Raw genomic sequence first — 21,859 nt, 5'->3', positions numbered from 1 at the left:
TTATTGGTATTTGGTAGCAATGGCTTGGCCATTTTTTCAATAATTGACCCTAAATAATCTCTAACCACATATCCTATACTTGAAGGACTTGGGTTACCTTTGGAGGCTCTATCAAAATTCAGTTTGAACCAACCCTTCTTAGGGGGGGACCATATAGCTTCCTTTCGAGCATTAGGTTTTTCCCCAAATGAGGGAAGAATCTTGATTCCTTGCTAGTTATTTCTTATACTATCATCCCAAGAAGGGAAGATTTTGGAAAATCTATTGAGAAAGCTAGTTTGGAATTTACTGTCTCAACAATTGAGGTTTCAATTGAGGTTAAAACTTATTCAAATCTCCTTTCTTTATTGTCAAAAAGTCTTTGATTCCTTTCTTTCCAAATTTCCCAAACAAGGCAGGAAGGAGAAATTTCCAAAATCTGGCTTAAAGTGCTTTCCTTAGAAGGAAGATGCCAACATTGAAAAAGAGAGACTATATCATTAGGAAGGGCTGATATCCACCCCAATTTTGCACAAAGCCATCGCCAGCATTTTGAGGCAAAAGGTCAATTCAAGAGAAGGTGATCAACTCTCTTCAAGGGCTTTTCACAAGATGCATCTCGAGGGTCCTTCATAGCCCATTTTAGTAAATCTTTCTGCAGTGAGAATCCTCTTTTTGAAGGCCAACCATGCAAAGATTCCTACTTTTGGGATGATCTTACGACTCCAAAAGAGCTGAATTGGAATATCTTGTTCTTCTTGATTCCCACGGTTAACTAGAACCCTATAGCCATCTTTAGCATTATATTGACTTGTTTTCGAGCAAGCCCATATGAGAGTATCTTTGTCTATTCTAGGATTAATATTTCTTACTCTTATAAGGTCTAGAAGCTGATTGATTCCAACAATTGGAATAGGCAATCCTTCCATAGGCTTCCAGCTCCATCCTTGCATGCTAGAGGTCCTTTCCAAGACCATATAATCGCTAACTTGGGATCCCCAGTGTTGTTGAAGCCAGTGCTTAGCTCTTGGAATGTTAAGAGAGCTTTCAATGCTCAGGTATCCTCCTCATGAGTCTTCCCAAAAGAGGCTAGAGGAAGCATCATGTATATCCCAAGACAAGGAATCTACAATTAAGTTGTGAGAGTTGATAAATACAACACCACAAGAGCCCAAATGATCTCTGCAAGATGAATAAACCTGTTACAAGGAGAAGCAAGGAAGCAACAAAGGAAAAACAAGTACACAGAAAATATGCTCAAAAAGATGAGAGCTCAATATTCACTAAAATGTGTAATGTGATAATCAATCAATCCAAGATACAAAGAAAAGAATTAACCTATAATAGGTCAAGAAACCCTAAAAGGGAAAACCCTAGGCTTGCACATAATAATTAATAAAAGAATTAGTTATTATGCACCTAATGTTAGCTTAAGTGTAAAAGAGATAAAGGGAACTTAAATAATTAAACAAATGTTGTTTAATTAATCAACTAAAGACCTGATTACTCTAACACCCCCCCTTAAGCTAGACTTAGGGAAAAGCTAAAACCTAGAACAACTATTAAAAGCAAGAAAGATGGGTCCCGACAACAAGGCCTGATCAGGTGCCCAAATACAACCAAATCTCTATGAACCGAAGAAATAGAGAAAACCACGTGGGAAAAAAACTCTACTCCAAACAGAGATGGAAAATAAAGAAGAACACCACTAAAGTAGGAAATAGCTACAAACACTGTCGAAGAGTAACTGCTGATCTGAAGAACCTACATTGAAATAGAACATGACTAGGTAGAGAAGACTATAATCTGTATTAGTGCCCTGAAATGACACTACTCAAATCAGATGGCAAAAAAAGGCAAACAACTGAACTCGAAGATACAGATGGCATGAGAAACCAAAGCCTGAAGCGCTGATCAATTGAACCAAAGAAGCATTAGAACCAACAGGACAAACCTCCCCATAATGTTGAAAAGGGAGAGGGATAGGTACACTAAAAAGAATGGCCAACAAGAACTGCATGACGAAGAACCAGGAATAGCGAAGGTGCAGTGAAAGTACAGTGTTGTGGAAGGAACACTCACTTGACACACATCATGAAGATAATTTCATGGAAGGAACACTCACTAGACAAAGGCAGATGGCAAACAAAAGACAAACATCAACCCCCCATGGCATTTTATAAGTAGTTCATGTACAATAAGGCACAAGATGTGCAAGATCCCAAGTAAACAATGCATGATGGCACTTTATCTCAGTGTGTTTGCATAAATAAAATTCTACAATGATAAGAAGACTAGAAAAGGAAAGAACAGGCAAAACCGAGACATCCTACTCAGAGAAAGAGATCCTAAGACCTAAAACAACCAAGATATTTACCAGAGTGCTGAAAATGAAAAAAAAACTGAATAAAATATTCCTGGAGAAGAATCTGGAAAGAAAACTCATATGGCTAGAAATTACACAAAACAAGCTTTCCAAAAATATTTTTTTTTCGAAAAACGGAGTTCGAATGCTTATTCTACGGCCCCAAAAGTGCAAAAAAGAGACCCCACTTTGATTGGAAAAAGTAAAGTCAAACAGCAAAGTTGAAAAAAAATTCCAACACCACGAGGTTTGGCTTAGAACCATCTTTTCGATGCCTATTTGTTTTTGAAAAAATAACTCTGTTTGCCCAAGTTATGGCAAAAAAACCAACCCCTCCTAAAAGAGGCAAGAGGGAGGTGCAACAGTAGCAAGGTCAAGCGGAGGTGGCCCGTGGGCGGCGCGGGGCGACGCTCTGGTGACGGTCGAGTGGCGCAACGGTGGTCGGTGGCGGGGGGGAGAGGTTGGCGGTGGCAGGGAGAGCACCAGTGGGGGCCGTAGGGCAAGGCGTTGGTGGGGCGGGCATCGGCGGGACCGGAGGGGGCCGACAAGGGCCAGAGAGCAGGTGCCGACGAGGGTCGGAGGGGGCCGAAACCGGCAGGGAGACTGTCAGCAACAGGAATGGGGGGCCCGCTCTGACAGTGGCAGAGCGTGCGGCAGCCAGGGGGGCCCGCTCTGACAGTGGCCGTTTTTTGTTGATTTTTTGTAATTTTTTGAAACTTGGCCGTTTTTTGTTGATTTTTTGTAATTTTTGAATTTTTTTTTCAAATAAAAAAAAATTCAGAAAAAAATCATTCAGCTTGCATGCCGTAAAAAGCCAATTTTTTTGAAAAAAAAAAAAATCGCGAACTACATGTCAGGGTCGTAAGACCTAGTAGTGCATAAAAAAACTTCTGAAAAACCCCAGATCTGTTTCCAATGCAAAAAATCTCAAAACAAAAATAGATAGCTACAGATTTGAAGCTCTGATACTATGTGAGAGTTGAGAAATAAAACACCATAGGAGCCCAAATGATCTCTGCAAGATGAATAAACACGTTACAAGGAGAAGCAAGGAAGCAACAAAGGAAAAACAAATACACAGAAAATATGCTCAAAAAGATGAGAGCTCAATATTCATCAAAATGTGTAATGTGATAATCAATCAATCCAAGATACAAAGAAAAGAATTAACCTCTAATAGGTCAAGAAACCCTAAAAGGGAAAACCCTAGGCTTGCACATAATAATTAATAAAAGAATTAATTATTATGTATCTAATGTTAGCTTAAGTGTAAAAGAGATAAAGGGAACTTAAATAATTAAACAAATGATGTTGTTTAATTAATCAAGTAAAGACCCGATTACTCTAACATAAGTTTCTACAAGAGACAATAAAATTCCAAGTTCTAGAACCCTTTGGATGAAAATCAGATCTAAGGAGGTTTTGAGGATCCCCATTTGTTAAATATTTAGTTCCCATCATCCTAACCCATATTGCTTTGGGGTCTTTAATGAACTTCCAAACTAGTTTAGCTCCTAAAGCTTTGTTTTGCAAGTGAAGAACTTTGATTCCTAGACCCCCCATAGATTTAGATTTGATTATTTTATCCCATGAAATTAGGGCAATTTTTTTGTTTTTCTTCAGTGTTTTTCCAAAAGAAGTTTCTCATCTTCTTGATCATGATTGAATTTTCACCAACCGTTAGGGATAAGAAGGATAAAAGGTAGATAGGAAGGGCCGAAATAACTGCTTGGAGCATTACTAATCTACCAGCCCATGAAAGGCATTTCCCTTTCGAGGAGTTTATATTTTGATCCATCTTTAGCTTAAGAGGGTCCCAGAGTTTAGTGTTCCTCAATCCTCTGTCAATTGGAATGCCCAAATGTATACAAGGAACGATGCTTGATCTACAATTCAAAATTATTTGGATCTTAACCTCTAGGGGGGAGGGGTGGAGAAGAAGAAAACTTTTGATTTTCTTTGTTGATGGTTTGTCCTGAGGCCTTCCCAAAGGATTCTAGAAGCATTTTTAGTTGAATTGCTTCCTTGACTTTTGCTGCACCCAGCAAGAGGTTATCATCTGCAAATTGTTGATGTGTGACAACAAAGTTTGAGGTTACTTTGACTCCTTCCAATAGATTGTTAGATTGTTTTGATTTAATGGCCCTCCCTAGAGCTTCTACCATGATAATGTAGAGATATGGAGAGATAGGATCCCCCTATCAGATGCCCCTTGAGGTGGAGAAGAAACCTGTTGGCTTCCCATTTATCAAGATTGAGAATTTGGGCATAGAAATGCATTCAAATATCCAGTTAATCCATTTTTTGTCAAAACCAAAAGCCTGCATTATTTTGCATAAGAATCGCTAATCCATATTATCATAAGCTTTAGAGATATCTAATTTGATTAACATACCTAGTCTCTTCGTATTTTGAAAAGTGTGGATAGCTTCTTGGACCACAATGACAACATCAAGAATTGAGCGACCAGGGACAAATCCAATCTGTTCTTCTGATATAATGCAAGCCATAAGGGGCTTCATTCTATTTGTCATGACTTTTGAGAGGGTTTTGTAGACTGTGTTGCAAAGTGAAATAGGACTAAAGTCCCCTAATTTAGAAGCTTTCTCCTTTTTCGAAATAAGGGCTATGAACATATTGTTGGTTTCTTTGAGCAAATTGTATGATCTTCTTGCAAACTCTAGAGCCTCGACAAGATCTTGTCCCAAAATATGTCAGCATTACTTGAAGAACTTAGTAGGGAATCCATCTGGGCCAAGAGCCTTTCCAGAAGGAAGTTGATTAAGAGCTTGAGTTACTTCTTCCAGTGAAAATTTCTCATTTAACTTTTGATTTTGTTCATCTGAAATGATCTTTGGAATCAAGGCCAAGAAATTTCCCTGCTCTGTAAGATGTGAACCATCTATGTTGTTTAGTAGAGTAGAGTAATATGAGATTATTTCTCTCTTAATCTCTTCAGGGTCATGTATAGTTTGGTTTTGATTCAAATCCAGTTTTAAGACCCTGTTCATGCTCCAACAAATCTTTGTCACATTATGGAAGAACTTGGTATTCTTGTCACCCATCCAGAGCCAATTTTCTCTAGACTTTTGCTTCCAGAAAATTTCTTCTTTAGATAGGATATCCTCATAATCCGTGAGCAGATTCTTTTCTTGTTTAAAGGAGTCTTGATCCATGCCTTCAGAAATAATTTTTACATTTAGAACAACCAACCTCTCTTCTAAAGATTTTTTGGAGGGGAAGATGGTTTTAAAATGTTGGGAATTCCATTACAACAACTTCTATTTTACATATTTTAACTTTGAAATGAAGCAATAAAGTTTGGAGCCTTCAAATGCTTCTTCTTTCCTCAAGTCTTCTATCAAGGTTAAAAAATTTGGATCTTTCATCCACATGTTCTCAAATCTAAAAGGAGATTTGGAGGTGTCAGAAACTCCTTGAAGGGATAGCATAATGGGGAAATGATTATATCCTTAACAAGCTAGAACCAAACACTCAAAGGAGAAGGGAAAATAGCTAAGATCCCCCAACCAGAAAAATCTATCAATTTTCTCTGAAATGTTGCTAAAACCTTTTCTCATGTTTGTCCATGTAAAGGAGTCCCCTGAGTCAATATCTAAAACTCATTCCTATCTATCCAATCATTAAAATCTTGTTGAGATCTGTCTAACCTAATAATGCCTCCCTTTTTGTCTTACGCATACTTGATAGCATTGAAATCACCTCCTATGATGAGTTGTTGATCTGAAAGCTGGGATATGACCCCATCAAGGGATAACCAGAGGAGCTGCCTGTTTTGAGGAGATGTTGGTCCATAAGTGTTGATGATAAAAAAGGAACTTTTTGTTTGTGAGTGATCTTTACTAGCAATCAGTTTCTATTGGAAGCAACACCTTCCACATGAACTTGAGAAGGCTTTCAGATTATCATTAAACCCCAGAGGCCCCTTCTGATGCAACTGTTGATTGAAGAGAAGCTTGAAAAAGGGAGCTAATTCCCAAACCAAAGGAAACAGCTTGCTGACAATCTAACTTAGTTTCTTGGAGGGTAACATTTGCGCTGACCAAGAGAATCCTTCTCTTAATCACCCTTTGTTTTTTAGGGGCATTAAGGCCCCTAACATTCCAAGAAAGGATTTTTATTGTTGTTCAGGAAAGGTATTTCCCTTCCCTACTTTCCAAAGGTCTGTGATTTTGGATTGGCTCTCTGCTGCCCCTTCTTCAGTTCTTACTTCATTCAAAGATTTGTGGCCCTTCTTGGGAGGAGAGGAGCCAAAATTAGGTTTCCTCTTTCCATATATGAACTTATTCAATCTCAGTTTCCTTTTCTACTTGATCTTCAAATACATTACAGCTAAGGGAGTATCTAGAACCAAATCCATATCCTCATCATTAATCATATAATCTTGAAGAAGTCTTTGAGTCTTTTGATCCAAGTGCATTTCCAAATCTTGTGGCATCAAGGAAGGTGACATCATAAGAGGGTTGGGGAGTTCAGCTAAAAGATTGAAGCATTGTTTTGATGATAGAAGATCATTTAGTGGGGAAGCCAAGCAATCAGAAAGTTCCTTTGAGGGGAGCTCCAAGGGGGAAGGCAAAGGGCTAAGAGACAAATTGGCTTGGACTTTAACTGGAGATGCCTTTCCATCTGAGAGAGAGAGAGAGAGAGAGAGAGAGAGAGAGAGAGAGAGAGAGAGAGAGAGAGAGATCACCTTCAACCTCCATATATGTTTTTATGTCTTTAGCAATAACATCCTCCTCCTGTAAAATGTTAGCTAGAGACATAAGTTTACCTGTGTTTGATTCTATTAAAACTGGAGCACCCCCTGCTCTCCTTCGCCTAACTTTGTTCTTTCTTTTTGAAACCTTTCTAGGATTCTAAACAAATAAATTGAAGACTCCCCTAATCAAAGAAGGGGTTTTCTTTTGGCCAAATAGACTCCTCATAGTCTTGTTGCTTTGGATCTTAACAATCAGAGACAGGATGAGCAGGGGAAAGGATGGAGGAGGGTGGGGAGAAGAGGGAGAGCCAGAACCTGGGAGTGACTGAGATTTCAAGTTTACAATCAAATCGTTTGATAGCCGAGAGGGCCTTGGAGTTTGAATATAGCATGAGGCTGCAGGAACAGGCAATTCTGTTGTAGATGCCAATCCCTTGTTCTCCATCTATAGGTTCATTTCATCATTTTTTAGAACAACATCTAGAACAAGCAGTTCTGTTGGAGGCATCAATCCCTTGTTCTCCATGTGAAGATTCATTTCATCATTTTTTAGAACAACAACTATTTGAAGGGGAGAGATTGCACCTCTAGAGGCATCCATAGAGCAGTTGTGGACTATTTGATTTCGGAGGATGCATTTACCAGGAGTCTCCTTTCCTAGACTCTAAACTTTCTTCTTCCATCTACCCACATCTTAGATTATCTCTAATTCATTGTAAAAGCCTTGTTTTAAATCTATTTCCACATAGATGTTAGCCACATCTCCCTTTAGTCCATTCAGGAAGTCTTCCTCAATACCCACTAGAGATCCTAAAGCATCTCATATCTTCAAAAGGGCCTCTAGACACCAAAACTTAGATGGAAGACCAACTAGAGAAATTCGTATAGGAGATTTCCAAAATTTGTGATTAGTAGGGTCAAAGCCTAGTTTCCAGTGTAAGAAATGGAAGGTCGAGCCCTAAAAAAAGAGAGGGCTACCATTAATGATAGCTTCTTTCAGCATAAAATCCGCACATTCTGAAAAGAAAAAATCATTATGCAATGGTCTGATCGAGATCATTCCTGGGAAAGAGGAAGTCCACCACGACATGATTTCTTTGATATCCCCAAAAGCTTACTCCCCATGCCTTTCCTATTCCATTTTTGGTGCTTATGATCGAAAGGGGGGCTTGCCAAGGAGGAAAGGAATTTCTAAAACCCAAAACCCCATGATCTCTGCGACTAGGCGGCTCTCTCGGAACCCTGAAGTGGAAATGAAGGTGCTGAGAATGAGTCAATTTTTGGAAGGGAAGGACCTCTTTGGCTGAAGCAAAGTTGGACTTCCTTGTTTGAAGAGGAATGCTATTTGGACCTATTGCCACTTTGCTTGCCCAAGAGTCTAAGCTAGAAGAAACATCATTCTGGGAAGGGAGGGACCTTGGGTGACAAGAAAAACCAACATTTCGAGGCTTTCCATGGTTCTGCCATTTCAAACTTTTGTAGTTTAGGTCTTTAGTATTCTTATTTTCCCAAAGATTTTGTTCTTTTTCTCACCAAGGACAAGCAGAGCTACGACTGAAGGAGGTGCCCAGCTGAGCCAAACGTGGAGGAAGGCCCACTGAGTTCCATGTCTAGTCACTCCTCTTAAAACTGTTGTTGCTCTGATTCCTCTGATTTCTATGGGACCTCTGGATTCTCTGGATTCTCTAGACTCTCTGGTTTCTCTGGATCCACTCCATAGTGGTCTCAAGTTGCATGCCGAATTTTAACTATTGACATTGTCATTTTAGGCAACATCTTCAATAACTTTTGAATAATCAATATACGAGAAAAGTTTTATTTTGACATTTTGTATCAAATTATTACTTTTTTTAAGACACCAAGGATCATATTGAGTAAAGAAATTATTTGGATAATATTAAACTCTGAGTCCTTCAACACCACTCCAAAGAGTTTATGTATTTCATACGGTTTCATATTTTATTCTAGTTCAAATCATAGTTGTTACTTTTAGCTTTCTTTTGTCTTACTAGTCTAGTCCTCATAGATTTCCTATGGTTTTTAAATTTTATGTAATGATGTAATGAAGATGTGGATTTTGGTTTTTATTCTAGTCTTTTGACTAATTGTTATCTAATTGATTTAGGTTCTTAATATCTTTTTGTTAATTTAAGTGTTGTTTAATGTCTTACTGATAGTCTTTTGACTACCCTTCAGCAATGTATTTTTATTCATCTATTAATACATTATTTAATAAAAAAAATTGAAAAATACATATTTTCTAACTTTTTAAAATTGTCCAAAACTTCAAATTAAGTTTCACCAAATAAGACCATTTTAAATCATTTGACATTATTTATCAAATCATTAAATTTTAATAAAATCAATAACAATGCCTCCCACTAGCAAAACCTGTCAACCTGTCATATTCTGCACACGATTAACACCATATTTTGGCAATGCTTCCTGCTAGCCTACCCTGCAATATTCTACACACTCATTATGCACATTAAATCTCAACATAAAAAAACAATAGACAAAGCGCAATAATATTAAATTGCACCATTCACATGTCTATACATTCAATTAACTCATACACACCTGATACGCGCTGAACAAATCAAATAGATAAATTGCATACTACCAATATAGATAAAATAGAACCATAATCCGTAATGATTAAACAGCACCATTTAAATAACATAAAGAGTATTAAACCACACAATTTGAATAACATAAAATGTATCAATTTAATTAAAAATTCAATTACTATCTATTTTAATTCAATTTTAAAATTTTATTATTAACACCAACATCTAATTATAATATTATACTTATGACATATAATTATTCAATCACAGTTATTATAAATAAAATTCATTTATTACAACCAACACATAAAATAGTTAGCAACATATGAAATTAAGATTTTCTAAATTAATTTTTTCAACTACATCAAATTAACATCTAACTAGACTAAACTTAAAACCATAGCATTGTTAAAGACCACCTGTCAACATACATGAAATCAATAAACAACTACCATAACCACAAATGTATCATCACAACGTCTAAATAAGTATTAATGTGTAAAGATACAAAAGGTATGACTGCCCACAGGTGTGTTAGAAAATTTGAACCTTACACTTTCATGTTTTTGTTACTATTTCAACAACATAGACATTGGCTGGCAATTAAATAAGTTTTTCTACTTCATTTTTTTCCTTTTTAAAATGCTGTAAGTTTTCTCATGGTGATACATTTTGTAATCATATGTAAGCTCTTGTGTTTTTGCTTATCTGTAACTCGTTTTATGTTGAGCTGCTACTTTGATGTAAAAAATTTAAATCTTCAATTGCATCTTTAAATCTGCCTTGCAGGCAACCCATTACTCCATCCTCACCAATCTCCCCAGTCTAGTCATTCAAAGAGGCCTTTCTCAAATGAGGATAATTAAATCAGTACCATTTATATGCTAACACGTCAATTTATTAAAATAAGATCATGCTTAAATAACAATATTTTGCATCCTTATGTTAAAAATGAATTTTCATAGGAAAGAATTTCCATTTAACAGAACCAAACAAATGAGGTTCCACAACCAAACTAGGATTTTTTATTGTTAATTAAAGATATTTCTATATCAGCTACTATACACAAATATAAATAAACTGTAATCTTCTGTGAATTGGAATAGACTCCTTTTATAATTTAATATAAGATCAAATACAATTTCAACTTGCCACCTTATAAACTATTCACAATCCAAAGCGTTGCCCCAAAAGCTAATGAGGAGAAAAAATATGAGTACTCAATTTTCAAGTCCTCTTACACAGCTACAAGAAGCAGATGAGACAAACAGTCATAACTGTATAGGTTAAATGGAGAAGGCTTAGTGGTTGAGTAGGATATGCAGACCCTTGAATCAAGCCACTTGAACTTATGACAGAGGTTCTAAGATACATGTTCAAAGAAACAGGTTATCTTAACTTCTTTGATGGAGCTTACTTTACAGTGCCCTTTTTCTTTTACTTCTTGTGGTTCAAATCAATTATAATAAAAGCTATTCAGAAGCTAACAGCCAAAATGTTAAGAGAGATGAAATTCCGACCAATAGCCAACTTAAGAAGGCCATTGCAGCAGAAAGTTGATATCTGTGGCAATGTATTTGATCACAATAGCTTAGATCGTTATACAAAAGAACAGTCACTCCTGCTGCCGAGCAGGCTGCTGCAAGTGACAATGTTGCAGTGACCTGCCTTCAGAAAAATTTATTGTCATTAACTTCTTCGTAAACTTATATTACAAAGTGCAGAGATAACAAAGACAAGTATCCTCTCATGATAAAAAATTTCTAAAATCATGAACAGAACAGAGAGAAATAGATCTTCATACCCAATCTCCCACCACAAACAAGCTTAGCAATACTGAATTGTTAAGGCCTCTCTTTATGAGTAATGCATATAAATCAAGAATTGCTAGTATAAAGCTCCACAAAAATTGTAAGGCCATTGCAGCAACCAAATAGCTGAAAAAACAACCATCCGATCCAGGTCATGTCTTTTTCCTACATATCACACAGGCAATCAGAAGAGAAAAACTAATCATACACAGCAATTTAATTAACTTTGCAGGAAGTTGTCTATAAAATTCAATTACTTTATATCTCAAAAGACTAGATTATAATACACATGAAACTGTAGAAACTGAAATTTGGTTGTATGGGTTAGCCGTCAGAGTAATCAGGAAAAAAGAAGTTTGCCCTAAATTGATTACCCCAATAAGTATTTTTATCCGTAACAAATAAAATCAAATATATTTCTAGTATTTTACGTATACTTCTTGGCATTTGCTATCTTAAAGACTTTATAAGTTTGTTTTATTTCATGCTTCATGACAACTTTTGATAATATTAGCGAATTGACAACTTTGATCTTGATACGCCACCCTCTCATAAGCAAAGGCTAAAACTAAGAGATTATTGCTAAGCTAAGACTATCTAAGCAAAACATCTACCTAAAGAGCAAAAACAAAAGTGGGGATCCCCATTTGCAATGGGGTGAAGTGTGAAAACATCACAACACTTGGGAAGAATGTTAAGATAAATTGCCTATCCAGATAACCACGAGCATTTCATGAAGATTGTTTGCATTGTGTTTCAAACCATCAATGAACTCCACAAACATATTACAGTCCAGAAACTGTGCACATAAGAATGTATGTGAACTGTTTGGCAAAAGGCCTTCATAGTTAGACTGGAAATAAATTGCAACAGTTTTGTAGCTACAAAAAGGGTGGCTTCTCACACAAGCTCTATTATTTGTATTGGTGTACCCTATACACGTACAAGTATGATATGGTTCAAGTACCATGCCCGCTTGTACTCAAAATGAGGACAAACCTTTAGCCATGTAACATGCATCTAAATTCAGTAACCTAGTTGTTTGTGTCGTATCCAAGTGAATATTTTTCAAAATGAAAGATCTAATCTGAAAACATAGAAAACCCTACTTTTTTCATTAATATAGTCATGTGTAGACAATTAATACAAACAACATGAACAAGGGCCAAGAGGCTAAGAAGACGCTAAATGGCATGAGCAAGGATAGACAGAAGCTAAGCCTAAGCGGCACAAGCATAGGGATAAGCGAAGGTTGAGCAACACAACTAAAGGAGTGAGCAGACGTGCACTCTTAAGTTTTAACAAATGATTTTATTTTCCCTGTTTCATCTTCTAGATTTCTATGAACACAAAATGTATCTTACCCATCCTCCTTGCTACAAATTTTTTTTTGTGTCTTCCTCCTTGCTCTGATTTTGTATATTGTCTTCCCCATCCTCTCTGCTGCATTTGATATTTTGCTATGTATGATTTGCATTTTATTTTTTGTTGTCATGTTCTCGGCCTGCTTTTACATAAAATGCAATTGATTACTGTTTTTTCATTTTGCATTTCCTCTACAGTATACAACCAATTTAGGTTAACAAAGTTATTAACTTTAAACTTAGTTTAGGTTGTGTGACCCTTATTTTTTAGCACTAAAAATTTTAAACTCCCCTAATCTGAAATTTCATGTTGGCTAATTCAAAACCCATGCCAGGATGCTATTGAATGGTTGTTAAGTATGCTCGTAATAAGAAAGGTGGGTCTGGGATAATAAAAGGAATGCAGAAGCTATGATGAAGATTGCAATGACCACTCCGATATACAAAATCCTTGCACAGGACAAATAAACATTTTGCAGTGTTGGCTGTTGATGCAGTGATGCGGCTTAAGGGCAACACAAAGTTGGAATCAATACAGATTATTAAGGCAGAAGGTGGGCTTGAGGATATATTCAAACTAAGCCTCAATGTTGATCCTATAGAAAAGCTTTTGAAGACCTCTGCTTGTTATTTGTCCACCAGCACTGGTCCTATTGCAAGATTACTCTTCATATCGACGAAAAAAACTGGTCTTCTGCAGTGATCATCCCCTTCGCTGTATAACTTCTGATGGAAGGACTAACTAGAGTGAATACAGGGTGGATATACCTGTTGGAAGATTGGAAAAAATGATTCCATATGAAAATATGGAAAGGCCTGCTGAGAAATATAATATATATACAAGTAGAAACTGCAGATAAACATGAGTTTTGGTTCATGAGATTATCAAACAACTGATATATTTGGGGAAATCTGTCAGAATCCACTAGTTTTGATAAGCAACATATTCCAATTTCCTCAGGAAGTCACGAGCATAAAATGGAATTGTTTAGATCAAGTGTAATGACAGTTGTGTGGTTAATAATAACAGCTACTCTTAAAATTTCACAAGGAATACTGTAAATTATGGTAGCTACTCTAATATATAAAGTGAAGCTCCTAAGGACTTTGACCGAGTTAATTCATGTTATCATTGAAAGGTTCAAAAGGTACATGTTTGAACAGGCTTGCCAAGCTATCACAGAAGATGTGAGGGATCAAACCACTTTATGTAGCCAAACAACAAATGAGCAGTTGTGGGTGGACGAGTATGCTCCAAAGTCGTTTACTGAACTTTAGAGCGATAAGCAGACAAATAGAGAGGTCTTACAATGGCTGAGGCACAATGTGATCATTGTGCAATTGGCTATAAGAATACTCTGAGCTCAGGAGAGGTCCTATCTGCTTTTAAAAGACATTATTTCTTTCTCAAAGTAATAAATCCTTTCGCAGCAAAAGCTTTTCACATAAGGACAGTGGGGAAATTCAAACAAGTAACACAAAAGATGGTGTTCAGCATATTCTAGTTCGAGCCCCACAAGCTCCAATATTCCCTTGGGTCCAACATATTCCTTTTTGGGTCTACATTGCTCTGCAATACCATATATCTTTGTAATATTTTGAGAACTTGTTTTTTATTTGGTCTAACATTTATATGTAATATTTCAGGTGCTATTGTTTTGTTGTGGCACAGTTATGGGTCTGGTAATATTGTACCCTCCTTACTGGCATAGTGCAGCATGAAGGTTTTGATCTGGTCCCCTCTAGAATCATCAATAATTTATTAGATTTGATCAATTACGTATATTCCTTGATGTATGGAGAAGCTCTTTTATGCTTTGGCCGACTTCTCTGGTATGATAAGATTTGTTGAGCAGTAGCATGTAAAGGCTTTTGGGCTAACCTTTACTTCAGTCAAGCCGACTTCATGAAGACATAGTTTGATATATATAAATTTTCTTTGCGAAGGATGTACACATGATCTTTTGATCACTATATGTGATCTACAATGAATGTGAAAGTGATTATGTACAACAAATGTGAAAGTGATTATGTACACTGAATGTTAATATGAAAGTGATTATGCACCTCATTGGAACTGTAACTCATGCATATGATAGATGCAATATTAACAGTTCATTTTTTTTAATATTGGCTGCAAACCATCCTCTGGTAGTGAGTCGTTATCCTCTGGGCAATGAGCCTATCTGATAGTGAGCAACCTTGTATTGTTGTAACCAGTTACATAATATTAGGAGCTAATCCTCTTAGTGGTTTTTCCCGTCTTGGGTTTTCCACGTATAAATTATGGTGTTATGTAGTGTATTGTGTTCTTGCTTATAGTCTATTTTAATTTTGCAATTTAGTTATGTTATGTGGATGGTTGATTAAAAGTTTTAATAAGTTCAAGGGAATACAGATTCGCCCCTCCGCTCTTAGTATTCTGGATGTTCAATAGTGTTATTTTTAGAGTTAGTCATATTTGACCTAAAAATGTGAAGCACTTAGATATTGAATCTTGAAAAAAGTTAGCAATATGAAATGACCTTGGAGTCTAGTTTCCAAATATGTAATTTATTTTAATACCTAGATGATAGAAATTCGCATTCAAAAGCGATTTCTAAAAACCATTGTTTAGAAATTGTCTATTTCAAGACCATACCATACACGTGTACAACCACTGGATATTTGACCGAAATAAAAGTTTTTCTTAACCCTCTTGGAAAAAGATTTGTAAGTCACTGAAGATTGGTGAGGATATTTTTTAAAACATTTTGTTGAATATATATTTTTTTTATTGGCTCTAATTGTTGTTTTAAAAACCCCTCATGTGTGACCATTCTAAAGAGAATTTTGTGTAGATTGGTGCCATATATTTTTTTTCAAAAAAAAATTAAAAAGTTATTAAATAAATAAGTAAACCTGATATTTCAAGTTTTTGGACTAGTTTCATTACAAATTAATTGAAAAATAGAAAAAATAATCAAATCCTTAAAAGATTACATATTTGAATCCTAGTACACAATGTAATCTATAGTGGTTATTAATTTCGTACAAAAATCTTTTAAAAAGGGCATTAGACATATTCCAGAAGTTTATAATTTTTTATGTCATTGATCCAACCTTGTACTTGCAAGTCTAAGGCTAAGGGTTGATCTTTCCATGACTATCCTGATCTGAAACCCAATGTACAGGGTGAACTTAGTTTTCAAATTTTAAATAACAGGGACTCAATCTAGAGTAGGTCCCTATTATTTAAATGTAATGGGTGGCCCATTATTAAAAGTGTGAAAATGAGTTTATAGGAACTTTAAAAAAAAAATTACAAAATAGGGCCCATTATTTTTTTAAAAATATACTTTAAAAAATAGGGCCCCATTTTGTGAATTTCTAGAAAACGAGTCTCCCTTTCTAGCGACATTTTTCCTCATGAGAAAACTTTCTTTGAATTGGTACTCATCTTCTTGAACTTTCCTAGGAACTTTTGTAACAACCTGCCTTGTTCTCTTTATTATAAATTTTTTTTTGTTTATTTTATCTTTCCAAACTTGACAGAAGTTGTAAAAGGGGTTTCTTGTTTTTTTGAAGTGTTTGTATTACCAAAAGAAGCACAACAATAAACTATTCAGAAGTGATTGCAATACTCATAAATTCAATGGGCTAAAAATTCTAGATATATTTGTAAATCTAAATATTTAGTTTCTCTCTAAAATAAAGACAACCCAATTCATTAAATATCATCTAATATCAAAATCACACATACCCACAAAATGTGACTTTTTTTTTTCTAGAACTGCCCACAAAAACACCCAAATGGCACTCTAAATTGGATGCATCTAGAAATGCATAAGTCTGATTTTAAACTAAAATCAGCCAAAATATACCAAATCACTATAGCAGCGTGTACTATAGAAAAACTACTATAATAGCGGTAATATAGCACAACATTGTAGCAAACTCTAAAATCTTCCATTTTCCTTCTTTTGTTGTCATAAATATCCTCAAATCTGCTCTAACAAACTTATCTAAATCTACCCTAAGCACTCGGTGGATCAAACTGTATATATCAAACCAATAATGAAGCCCCGTTGTGTTTCCTGGATGAAATCACCAAAAAATCCTCCAAACTATGTCTCTCAATAGCATAGAGAATGTCACTTATGAGGGATTTCACCCTCACAAACCCTTGAAAGAACTCTCTTGTAGGCAAACTTCTGAAATCTACAATTAAACATGCCAAATGAACTTCACTAGTTTGCTTTAATAACAATCTCAAGGGGCCTCACTCTTTCCATCAGTCAATGTGGGATAAATAAAGTCACTTTTTAGTTTTCCTAATGTGGTGTACAAAATAATAAAGGCCTCATTCAGTTCTTTTAAAATAAATCATCTTTACTTTATATCTAGCCCTTTAATAATAAATAACAATAAAGTTAAATCTTTTAATTTAACTTTATTAAATTACAACTTTATCATTATTTTATTTAAACCCACTGAGCTATATGAAATTGAGTTGCTCATCAAAACTAAATCCATCAACTATCCTCAAAATCGTTAGCCTACTAAATGACTCTATTGGTGCCCATAACTGACTTACTATAAATAGATAGTATGCAAAAACTACACCAAATCGCCTCGAAATTGCCTAAAACTAAAACTATCTAAGAACAAATGTCCCCAAGATCCCTTAGATGTCCTGGTTAGCCTATAGGACCATATAAAAATGGGCTAATGACAAAATTTATCAAATATGCTAGAAAGGGGACCTTACAACTTTCCATTGGAGAGAATGGATTATCAAGGGACTTACTACCCCAATTGAGAAATAGAATACATACACAACAAATCTATTCCACAATCTAGCATAGATCATGTGCAAACACTTATCTCTTTGGTAACATCTCTTCCAACATAATTGACAACCTCATAAATTCACAAGTCGTAATCCCACAATAATCATTTATACCAATTTCATTTCAAACAAGAGTATCACCACTTATCTCTCAAAATATGCAAGTAATCTCAACAAGGTTTCCCTCATCCAACTCAAAACCACAATACATGCCTAGGCTTACAATCTATAGGGTGGAATCTGACAAAGAAGTAATATTAAAACACTATCTCAAACCTTCACAAGCTTATAAAAAATTATATTTCTAAATTGAAAGTAAAATATTCCAATCCCCACATCTTTCCTTTAGAGAAACACAAAATGCAAAAAGAGAAAAAAAATCATCTCAAATACAATTAAACCATCCAACATCCAATTACTCTTTCAATCTCAATAAACATGCACCATTTCACAAAATAAAACAATGAAATATACACAAGCCTACTTCCTAACTCTAACTTGTGCAAATGGTGGAAAAAGCTCCATTCCTTCCAAGAAATCTCAAGTACCTTCACAATTCTCTCTTAAAATCACACTCTCTCCCAATTGTCAAATTCAAATTTTACAAATGAAGATATACTAGCATACTTGTATATTTAAAAAATAATGTAAAATACGCCAAAAGAAATCTTATAATGCAAGAGCATCATCTATAAAAATTAATTGATTTCTTAAAATCAATTAATTATATATTTGATATGTAATAATGTAATTTTTATTAAAATTAAAAATTAAAATAAATTAAACTTATAAGTGTTTTTTAGATTGAAAAATATAATCCATTCTATATTATTTTCATTGCACCTTGAAAAAAAATAAACAATTGTACTAACTCAGATAACATAAAAATTAAATTTAGAGATTAGAAATTTAAAATTAGAAAACTCTTAATTAAACATTAGATTAAATTTTGTTATAAACTTTGATAAAAAGTTTACAATTTAAAATTTTTTAATTAAAATAATCTAATATTAATATTAAATGCATATAAGTTTAAAATTCTTAAGTTCTATAGAATACAAAAAATTTGAAGGACAAGGTGATAAAATTAAAAATTAATTAATAGAGGGTATTAAGTTTGTACTAAGTTTTGGAAGTGACTATGCTGCCACATAAAAACCAAGTTATGTAAGGGACACAAGTGATGAGGTAATGGAACACATGGAAGGGTTTACCCTCTGGGATGTCTTTAAGTGCTACGCTTCTTTGGAGGCCTCAAAATCGAGGCTTCTGCAATAGCTCTTGCTCACGAACATATTTTCTCCAAACATGGAGCTCATATTTACTTTTGCTCACAGGTTTCTGCAAACTGCAACCTCTCTGTGCTAGCGGATTTGAAAAGGGATCCAACAGCCAAAAATTGAAACATATAATGAAAATCATAGAGATTAAATAGTTGAGATCATCTATTAACTAGCACCTACACTGTTAATTGAATAGTGAGATATAATTTTGGAAATATATTGGAAGGCAGAAAAATCGTAAGAAATGAAATTTGCTTTTGTTACGAGTAGCTATTTACAATGTAAGTAAATTGATTTTGAAATGTGAAAAAAAAATAAAAATAAACAAATTCAAGTTAATTTGAACTCAACATTTTATTATAACCAATGAAAATGGTTAACTCAAAAATTGATTACATTGAATACAAATTTTGTTAACTTAAAGATTGATTATATTGAATACAGATTTTGTATATATAATTTCAAGAATATGTAGTCTTATTCATTTATTTCTAGGCAACCCTTATGTACCATATTCAAGAATATGATTTTTTTTAATTAATAGATGACATTTCCTATAGTCATTTTGTCAAATAGTTTGTATGCATTTTCCATGCTAATACATATTGAATCTATGTTTTCTAGTGGCAATGTTTATTATTAAGGCTATTCATGTGGTGTATATCTCTAACATTAAGAATTAGCACATTGAACACTATGTAAGCATACTTGTTGATGTTTACAGGGTGTCTTTAAATTTTGCATAGCTTAAGGAAATTTAGGATACAATTTGTATAGTATACAGTAAAAAAATTATTTATCTTTTTAAACTACATATATAAATTTTATTGTATTGGATATAATTCTTCTCAGTGTGATCATTAATGTTATACAACCATTTCTTCATTTAATAAATTTCACCCAAGAGTATTTAGCCTTGCAAGGTGGTCCTTGCTGATTCACAAGGGATTCCACGTGCCTTTTATTTCATACGAAATCTACTCCTACATTTTATACATTACATTAATGTTTATGTTATTGACAAATTAAAGCCAAAAAGTTGCCATCATATTGCATTATGAAAGATATTTATACAGCAGTATGATTGCAATAGTGTGGATAATTTGCTAATCATGGGTTTAACAAAATAACAAATACTTGCCTAAATAGACTAACAATCCATAACAAATTACAAACAAATAAACAAACCAAACAAATCATACCAGAATGATGTAATAACCAACATTTCCCACTTATTATATCATTTCTTTAAAGTACTAATAAGAGAATCCTAAAAAGTTTCAAACTTCACATGTGCAAGAGGCTTGGTGAAGATATCAGCACATTGTTCTTGTGTAGACCAGAACTAGAGTTGAATGTTGTGTTGCTGAACATGTTCTCAAATGAAGTGACAATCAACTTCAATATGCTTGGTCTATTCATTCAATACTAGATAATGAACAAGATTGAGAACACTCTTATTGTCACAATAGAGGACTGTAGCTTGGTTTTGTGGTAGCCCCAATCCTTCTAATATGCGATGTAGCCAAACTGCTTCACAAACTGTTGAACTTTCTGCATGATATTCCACTTCTATTGAGGAATAAGCAACTATGGGTTACTTCTTACTTCCCCATAAAATAGGTCCTGAACCTAGGAAGCAAACAAATGCAGATTTGAATTTTCTATCATCAATTGAACCTACATAGTCTGCATTTTTTGTATCTTGTCAAGAAGAATTGATCATTCTTTTTATATTCTAAAACATGATCCATTGTACCATGTATATACTTTAAGACCCTTTTTGTTGCACTCCAATGGGACATTTTTGGTTCTTACATGAACTTGATAGATAATTAATGGAAAAACTAATGTCTAGTCTAGTATAAGTCAAGTAAATCAAACTTCCAATCATTTGATGATAGAGAGTTGCATTCGCTTGAGAAGAAGTATTAGTTGTAGATAATTGCAAACTTGATTTCATAGGTGTAGACATGGGTTTGGAATCCATCATTCTGAATTTCTCAAGTAGTGTTTTGGCATATTTCCTCTATGACACAAAGATATGGTGTTTTGTTTGTAATAGTCCAAGATCTGTCATATCAAAAGCCTTCTTGAGATCATTCTTGGTTGTTTCAACCATTTCTTCTGAGATACTCGTGGCAACAAAGTCATCAACATATACATTAATTATCACAATATCCCCCCTTGATATTTGAGGTAGACATTTGGATCATATGGATGCCTATTCAAACCATGTTTTAGAACATGCTCATCAATCTTGATATACCAATCTCTAGGAGCCTGTTTGAGACCATATAGGGACTTGATTAGCTTGCACACCTTTTCTTCTTTATCAAGTGCAATATATCTCTTTGGTTGGGTCATATAGACCTCTTCTTTAAGGTATCCATTAAAAAAGGCACCTTTTTACATCCATTGTTATAATTTTCAACCAAATTGGGCAACTAAAGCCAAAAATCATTTTAATGGCTTTTATCTTTGCAGAGGGAGAAATGTTTTCCTAATAGTCTATCCCTTCTTTCTAGGCATAAGCCTTGGCTAAAAGCCTAGGATTGTGTTTATCTATGCTACCATTTTATTTATACTTAGATTTAAAAATCCATTTACAACCAATAGCTTTCTTACTAGGTGGTAGATCAATAAGCTCCCAAATGTTGTTTTTCATCAGAGATTGATACTCTGCATCCATTGCCTCTTTCCACTTGAGGCTTTGACTCTAGTGCTTTCTTAACATTAGATGGCTCAAAATTTTCAACAACTGTAGTCATTAGAGATAAGTTTACCTCATTGCGAGCCAAGCTGTGAGTCCTTAGACTTGAAGTGGAAATGTATGGAAATCCATCTAGCTTTGCATCTCGAATGGTACTAGTATGCCACTTTGGTAAAGATTTTGTGATATTGGTGGGTGTTGATTAACTATCAATGTTTCCATC

At 34.6% G+C, this 21,859-nt stretch overlaps 1 protein-coding gene across 1 annotated transcript; it reads right to left on the bottom strand.

Annotated features, from left to right (window-relative positions):
* Positions 1-11,041: 11,041 nt before the first annotated feature.
* LOC131079107 (CASP-like protein 5B1) lies at positions 11,042-12,415 on the bottom strand. The gene is made up of 4 exons (XM_058016988.1): positions 12,391-12,415; positions 12,235-12,244; positions 11,439-11,571; positions 11,042-11,298 (listed from the first exon to the last, which is right to left on the bottom strand). The coding sequence occupies exons 1-4, from the start codon at positions 12,413-12,415 to the stop codon at positions 11,107-11,109; spliced, it is 360 nt and encodes a 119-aa protein (XP_057872971.1). The 3' UTR covers positions 11,042-11,106.
* Positions 12,416-21,859: the final 9,444 nt, after the last annotated feature.

The sequence above is a fragment of the Cryptomeria japonica genome, chromosome 4, assembly GCF_030272615.1.
Source record: "Cryptomeria japonica chromosome 4, Sugi_1.0, whole genome shotgun sequence".
NCBI classification, from domain to species: Eukaryota; Viridiplantae; Streptophyta; class Pinopsida; order Cupressales; family Cupressaceae; genus Cryptomeria; species Cryptomeria japonica.
This window is presented reverse-complemented; position numbering and strand designations above follow the sequence as displayed.

What these genes read in the sequence shown, in the direction of transcription:
- LOC131079107 (XM_058016988.1), bottom strand. Translation starts at nt 12,415, where the DNA reads ATGGTACTTGAACCATATCATACTT. An exon ending in TGTTTGTGGTGGGAGATTGG is followed by an intron (nt 11,299 to 11,438) that starts GTATGAAGATCT and finishes TTCTGAAGGCAG; the next exon opens with GTCACTGCAACATTGTCACT.